General features: G+C 43.9%; 1 protein-coding gene across 2 annotated transcripts; it reads left to right on the forward strand.

Annotated features, from left to right (window-relative positions):
• The first annotated feature begins 489 nt into the window (after window positions 1-489).
• LOC135494699 (solute carrier family 22 member 6-like) lies at window positions 490-7,253 on the forward strand. 2 transcript variants are annotated; one of them, XM_064782913.1, is made up of 8 exons: window positions 490-825; window positions 1,169-1,397; window positions 2,214-2,409; window positions 3,083-3,316; window positions 3,724-3,858; window positions 4,727-4,930; window positions 5,551-5,623; window positions 5,978-7,253. In XM_064782913.1, the coding sequence occupies exons 1-8, from the start codon at window positions 538-540 to the stop codon at window positions 6,170-6,172; spliced, it is 1,554 nt and encodes a 517-aa protein (XP_064638983.1). In that variant the 5' UTR covers window positions 490-537; the 3' UTR covers window positions 6,173-7,253. The 2 variants fall into 2 exon arrangements, with proteins under 2 accessions (XP_064638983.1, XP_064638985.1); XM_064782915.1 differs by lacking the exon at window positions 3,083-3,316.
• Window positions 7,254-8,193: the final 940 nt, after the last annotated feature.

An 8,193-nucleotide genomic window follows, 5' to 3' on the forward strand; every position in this document is an offset into this window, starting at 1 on the left:
AACAGGTAGTGTTAGTCACCCCACAGGGAGTGCAGGTGATTCATTAATCCCCTGCATAACTGAACAGCAATGGCTTGGCTTCCGTGAGTGATAAGGAGAATTGACCGTGTCCGATTAAAAATCCCTCATTACTGCTCCGCTGAAGTAAATTTCCGAAAATAAACATGACGTTGCATCAGGATAACATATCACCTGCAAACGTGCAAAATTTCGAGACGAAACACGACCCCCAAATGGCACTTTAGCGAGCCGCCTTATAGTATTATGATATAGAATAGGTTAATTAACTGTGAACACAACCGATCAAGAAGTAAACTAGCACAGCACTGTATAGATCGATAAGCACATGTTTGCAATCAAAAGTTATGATTGTGTTTATCAATCAAACCAGGCTTACCACATATAGGCCAATAGCCGAACACTTAGACAATGCCACTAATCGACTCGGCCACCTAAACCATGCCGAGTTCCATTGCAGTTAGAGACTTGTGATTCCTGTACATGTTTTGAGATTTTTGAAACGTACACGAATTTAATATGGAGACTGACGCAGGACCAAAATTCGAGGACATTTTGGATGTGATTGGGGACATGGGCCCAGCGCAGATTCTCATAATAGTCTTCAGTATTGCGTTGGACGCCACTGCCGGCTTGTCAACAAATTATTACATAATAGAGAGCGGAAATCCTGGTTATTTCTGCACACCAGTTGACCGCAATACGTCTGACGTCTCTGGGAATGCTACATGGAATGGATGCCCGACGGCGAAGACAGATTGTGTCAATGTGACATTATTTGAGGGGTATACATCGCCAACGACGGAGGTAAGTCTATGTTTGTGCTGTAACCTCGGCCAGTAAACTCATAGTGACGACACCCGACTACTCGGTAAGATGTTGTAATGAAATGTTGATATATGTTGTGCTAGTACATAAACGGTCGCGACGGATCAAAGGTGACTTTACTGAATTCGATTTGAGATGAACGCCTCACAGCAATGGATTCATCGATTGTCACTCAGCTTAAGAAGAGGTCGTCATCTGCGAGAACAGTCCAGATTAGACATGGAAGCACCTTGGCAATACGATAGTTCCTCACAATGTGGACGGATATTTAATTCAGACAGTATTGGTGTGTTCTCATCATCACTTTTCTTTCCACATCCAGTGGCAGTTCATATGCCAATCCCGCTACATGTCCCGTCTACTACCGACTCTCATGTTCGCCGGTAATCTCCTCGGCATAATAGCAAGCGGGCAAATAGGGGACCAGTTCGGGCGACGACCAGTGCTACTAGCTTCATGGATACTGAATATAGCTACCACATCTATATTGTCTGTTGCTCCATCATGGCCCGTCTATGCCTTTATTCGGATCATTAACGGCATAACCTCAGGTGAGAGCATTCTGATGAAAGGGGTATTTCACTAAGCAGCATTATGGACAAGATTTTGGATTACGCTTTCCTTCATAAATATAGTAATGTTTTTTCCTCGTCTGACATGCAGTTTGGTTTTAAACAGGGGTTATCTACTGCCACTTGCAGTACGGTAGTGAATGAGGTTATTGATTATTTTAATTCTCAAAATACCAATGTATATTGTGTAATGCTTGATGCCTCTAAGGCCTTTGATAAGGTACATTTTATCAAACTATTTTGCCCCCTGGTCGCTAGGTTCTTGGCTCTATTGTATACAAATCAGGGGATAAGAGTTAGGTGGGGGACTCACATGTCAGGCGAGTTTACGGCTAAAAACGGGGTCAAACAGGGTGGAGTGTTGTCTCCGGTTTTATTCAGTATTTACTTAGATGAGCTTTTGTTTGCTATTACTATTGCTATGTTTACTTTTTGTTGGCGCCTTCGCCTATGCCGATGACGTGGATCTGTTAGCTCCGACTGTATGTGCTTTGAACAAAATGTTGCGTGTAGCTTCTACGTTTTCAAGTGTTCTTCTTCTGTTTGGTAGGTGGCTCTCCTAGGATATGTAACGGAGAACACATTCTCTCAGAAATATTGTCCTATCAGAGGTTTATCTTCGTTATTTGAGGAACAAATCATAGGTAATTAACAAGCCTCGTCGTGGAGGCTAAGCTAATTAACCACGACTACAATTAGTAGGAAAACGCCATACCTCCACTGATAGGTATGTTCCAGGGACACAGGTCACCTTCATGCGCCCAGCTCAAGTTCTATCCTTTCTTTATGTTACAGGTTGTTGTTCGAGTGTTGCAGGCACACTAGCCGTGGAATATGTGGGACCGAAATGGCGCGTCTTCGTTGGTCTCAGACTCGGATGGAGGGTAGCACACTTTGGCATCGCGTTTTTCGCTTACTTCATTCGTCAATGGCGGCATCTCGTATTAGCTTTGAGTCTGACGTGGATACCATTTTTTGTTTTAGCATGCTTGTGAGTGGTTATATTCCGGCATTCTGATAAGGGAAATTATCATTAGACACCACGAAGTCCCACTCGGTGCAATTAAGCAATGATATCGTATGAATTGTTATTACAAAAGGATCACAATGAGCCTATATTCGGCTCCTTTCTACTAGTGCTGATATCAAAAGTGGGGTTTCTATCTTGTGAGAAAATAATCGCTCCTTAAAATACCGGGGAGTCATGTGTATGCAATGTATACATACAATTAATTCCTCTTCTGTTTAAGTAGGTTTGCGTCCCTGGTATTTTACAAATTTTGACTTTTTTTCTGCTAACCCTTACCCTAACCCTGAAAAAATTTCTGAGTCCAAAAATTTTTTCACTGTTTTTTTTTTTCTACTCAAATTGAACAAAAATCATCAGTCCCAAAACTTTTTTGACTTTGTAAATTTTTCAATATTTTGACTTTTTTCTACTTACCCCTACCCTAACCCTGAAAAAAACTTTAAGTCCAAATTTTTTTTCATTCGTTTTTTTTTCTGCTCAAAATGAACCAAAATCGTCAGTCCCAAAACTTTTTTGACTTTGAAAATTTCTTCTTCTGTTTAAGTAGGTTGGCGTCCCTGGTATTTTAAGGAGGGAACATCTTCTCATACATCTTGCCTCGTTTTGCATACCCAGTTGTCTTGTCATCTCTCAGCTTTTTGCCCGAGAGCTCCCGTTGGCTCTTTCACAAGAAGCGATACGAAGATGCCCACAAATGTCTGACCTTCATCGCAAAACTGAACAGGAAGCCGCCCCCAGATGCTGATCTCGTCCGCCGAGTCGAGGAGGAGTTCAGGGTGAAAGAGGCGGTCAATTCTAAATACAGCTACCATGATCTGTTCAGGACGAGATATTATGCAAAGATAACTCTAGTTTCAATGTTTGCATGGTAGGTCTGGGTCATTTCGGTTGATGCTAAGTTGTAACATGATAATGAGCTAAATCATAAATGATCCTACATGACCACCACTGTTGACCACCTTCTGGTGAATTCTGGCCATTCGACGTCTGAGTAGTGAGTCAACTGGTCTTAATATTCTTGGACATATTCTCGATGAGATGTATGGTCAGACCAGAGGTTTGAGGGCATGAGCAGAGACCAGGGTAGCAGTTTCCTTACGAAGTTTTCTATTATGGCTTGCTTTTCACACGAGGACCAACGGCCAGACCTATAACCCCATTAACAAAATATTACTGGACTCCGATCTAACTGACCGAAAATGATAGTCACTTGATATTTCGTCAGGCGTTCTTGCTAAAATAAAACATCTCTCTACATGTTCTCCTCTGCTTCAGGTTAACCTCAGCTTGTATTGCGTATGGAATCAAAACCGAGATCCCGAATATGACGGGCTCCCTCTACCAGAATCTGCTCATCGCCGCCTCAGTCGACTGTGTGACAAGACTCCTAGCTCCTTTCGTACTCAATGTGTAGGTATAACGCCATTTGATCCCTTAGCGTCCCACAAAGTGACTTTTTTACACCTGCGATAACTATCACATGTTTAGATAAAATCTCCGGTGTATGCATGCAGGGATCTGAAGCAGGATCGGCGCACTGGATTACATGCTATGGACCCACTCCGTCAATGTTCTCTCCCAGCCTTGGTCGCCGCCGGAGCTATCCCGTCTTCACTGCTGTCCCCTTTCTCTCCATGTTCATCATTCTGCTGGCACTTCTTCTGACTGGCTACATCAAAGGTCGGGAAGACATCCGCACTGGACTAGCATTGATCGGACTAGCTCTGTCACTAACCCCGTCAATGTTCTCTCCCAGCCTTGGTCGCCGCCGGAGCTATCCCGTCTTCACTACTGTCCCCTTTCTCTCCATGTTCATCATTCTGCTGGCACTTCTTCTGACTGGCTACATCAAAGGTCGGGAAGACATCCGCACTGGACTAGCATTGATCGGACTAGCTCTGTCACTAACCCCGTCAATGTTCTCTCCCAGCCTTGGTCGCCGCCGGAGCTATCCCGTCTTCACTACTGTCCCCTTTCTCTCCATGTTCATCATTCTGCTGGCACTTCTTCTGACTGGCTACATCAAAGGTCGGGAAGACATCCGCACTGGACTAGCATTGATCGGACTAGCTCTGTCACTAACCCCGTCAATGTTCTCTCCCAGCCTTGGTCGCCGCTGGAGCTATCCTGTCTTCACTACTGTCCCCTTTCTCTCCATGTTCATCATCCTGCTGGCACTTCTTCTGACTGGCTACATCAAAGGTCGGGAAGACATCCGCACTGGACTAGCATTGATCGGACTAGCTCTGTCACTAACCCCGTCCGTGTTCTCTTTCAGCCTTGGTCGCCGCTGGAGCTATCCCGTCTTCACTGCTGTCCCAGTTCTCTCCATGTTCATTATCCTAGCCCTTGATCTGACTGACTACATGGAAGGTCGGGAAGGCATTCGCACAGGACTAGCATTGACAAGCTATGGTTCTATCGCTGGTGTTTGGTTGTTATTATTCGTATACTGTTGCGAAGTTTATCCAACAGTGATAAGGTAAGAACAACCATTCCCTGAAAGCATTTCCGGGAGAACGACGGATAGAGGCGCCAGCATACAAAGACCTATGTACGTTTAGACGTATCGATATAGATGACTCGCAACAAATAAATTACAACAGAAGTTTTTTCAGCGGTTTTGGTGCTTTTGGTTTTCAAGCAAAAACTATCCAAAAAAGTCTAGTGAAGGCTTTGTTTTTGGCTTTGTCTTTCATGGTGTTCAAAATGGCCGCTGTAACCTTGTCATTATCACCCTTATTACCGAAGGCTCGCTTAAAACCCTTTGCCTCCTGAGCCACTACCCACCTTGGACACGAGAGCACTTTTTCCATAATTGTATTTACCTGTGAGAAACGCCGCGAGTACTCGCCATTGTGTAGTTCTAATGGCTGCAGAATGTTTGTACTGGCAGCAGGAATCATTAGAGTAGTTACAAAAGTTGATAGCAGATGGCAGTACTATGCATTCACTTAAAATGCAATTTTTTTGCGGCGTGACGTGTCCGGGGTACGCATTACGTCAGCAAAGGGTTAAATATTTTTGGGCATATTTGGGGCCGTTTTGAAATATTTCATAATGGGCTAAATGCCATACATATTTTGTGTCACCTTTTTTCAGGAATATTGGAATGTCGGCTATGAGTTTCATGTGTGTTTTAGGAGGAATTATTTCTCCACAGATTGGTTTGTTAGTAGGTATAAACCCTCCATTTCCACTACAGCATGAATCGTCTAGCAAATACCTTCTCCGCCAACGTAAAATTACCGAAAACTACAGAACAAAGAAAATGATTTAAATCAACTGTTTTCCCACTAGAAAGCAATTTATCAAGAATTCGCGTATCTTCGAAAAGGTGTCTCTAGGAAATGATGCAAAATCATCGTTGTAACTATTCGATACATCACTTCAGCAACATAACTTCTATGAATAACGACCTCGAAATGATTACAGAAAGGCTTTGTGTAAATTGACATGAAGTTTGCAGTAAAGGCATTTCCAAGTCTTTATTCGTAACACCCATTAGCTAGCTGCTTCCTTATTTCAGAGTGACTTCCACGTCTCACTGCCCTATGTTGTGCTTGGTGTGCTTGGTGTGCTCACGTCTGTCGTCATGGTCGCGTTCATGCCAGAGACTAAAGGCAAGCCACTACCGGAGGAACTACCACCGAGGAGAGTGGTTGAGGAAGGAAAGGTGAAAGAAAAAGATGAGACTTATAGAATGGATGTAACCTCTTTATGAACGACTGTGTGCTCGGGATAAAAGACCGAATGGTATTCTATACTGGGTGAGACAGGGCTTGAGATCGGGGTACATGATGAAATGCGAGAGGTCTGACGGGTATTCGAAAACCCTGGACACTGTAGAGGGCCATTGTTCTCCGCCACCTGGACCAATCCTCACATCTGCACGTAGAGTACAGATGGCACTACTGATCGTAATCCTTGTTCTGATCGACTACTGTGCTTATCAGGATTGGAAATTAGCGAGCATTTGAAGTAAATGAAGTTAAGGGTTAGGGTTAGACTTATGCCTAGCGAATACAGTAGAAATCGTCCAGATCAGTGCGAGCGTTCAGGGCGAAGCTGCTCTTAACCTGCTACCGTACCGCAGCAGACATTGGGCCGATTTTGTAATTGAAAACTGTGACAACATACATTGATTTAGTTAAAACGATCATTACATGCATATATTATGAATATGCATAAACGAGGCACTCGGATGTGATGACTTCCGGTATCTTCCTTGCGTTCTAAACAAACATTGGTTGAGAACCCCCACAGATCATCTGTCACCGGTCAGATCACAGATCAACAAGAGAACACAACTCTCCTCTTTATTCCCGGGTCCAGCATCAGGCGGATGCCAGCTAGGAGATCTCCTAGCATCGTGACAAAATACCATTTCCCAGGTACTTAACAACGACCCTTAGTGATACTCACTTGACAACCGCGTGGTCGATACCGCTGCTTAGAAACACTGACGTCATACGTTCCCTGCCCGATTAGACCAATCAATCCGTTACTATTTTTAGGGCAGAACAGCTATAAACAGGTGTAATCCGGGATGCGATGCTATTTATAGCTCGTTTCTTTCCCTTAAGTCTCAGTTTGTTGCTATATTTAGTTCCGCCAGAGGAGCAACCTGGTTTTTGCGATACCTCAGCTCGATCGACTCAAAATGCAACAACGCGAACCCCCACCAGTTGTCTACCATTTCAAGTGGGGAGTTATCAAGGTTTTTTACTTCTGTTTATGTTTGACTTCAATTGCCTTTCGCATATGCTTGTAAAAATCATTGTCAATAAACTGAATTTGTTTGACACTTTGCTGTCATATTTTGTAATCCCTTCTTCACGAGGAGGAATTCTGTGCCTGTTCGGATAAAAAAACAGAAGGTTTGATGGAGAACGAGGCTTTGTCAATCTTAACTACATGTAGTTTCGGCCGAAGTTTACCTGTCTTGATACCTAAGAAGACCCTCACACCCAATATCTTCCCACCTAATAAGCAGCTTAGAAGACCCTCACACCCAATATCTTCCCACCTAATAAGCAGCTTAGAAGACCCTCACACCCAATATCTTCCCACCTAATAAGCAGCTTAGAAGACCCTCACACCCAAAATCTTCCCACCTAAAAGGCAGCTTAGAAGGCCCTCACACCCAATATCTTCCCGACTAATAAGCAGCTTAGAAGGCCCTCACACCCAATATCTTCCCACCTGATAAGCAGCTTAGAGGACCCTCACATCCAATATCTTCCCACCTAATAAGCAGCTTAGAAGACCCTCACACCCAATATCTTCCCACCTAATAAGCAGCTAAGAAGACCCTCACACCCAATATCTTCCCACCTAATAACAGCTTAGAAGACCCTCACACCCAATATCTTCCCACCTAATAAGCAGCTTAGAAGACCCTCACACCCAATATCTTCCCACCTAATAAGCAGCTTAGAGGACCCTCACACCCAATATCTTCCCACCTAATAAGCAGCTTAGAGGACCCTCACACCCAATATCTTCCCACCTAATAAGCAGCTTAGAAGACCCTCACACCCAATATCTTCCCACCTAATAAGCAGCTTAGAAGGCCCTCACACCCAATATCTTCCCACCTAATAAGCAGCTAAGAAGACCCTCACACCCAATATCTTCCCACCTAATAAGCAGCTTAGAAGGCCCTCACACCCAATATCTTCCCACTTAATAAGCAGCTTAGAAGGCCCTCACACCCAATATCTTCCCACCTAATAAGCAGCT

Source organism: Lineus longissimus, chromosome 10 (genome assembly GCF_910592395.1).
Source record: "Lineus longissimus chromosome 10, tnLinLong1.2, whole genome shotgun sequence".
In the NCBI taxonomy this organism is placed as follows: Eukaryota; Metazoa; Nemertea; class Pilidiophora; order Heteronemertea; family Lineidae; genus Lineus; species Lineus longissimus.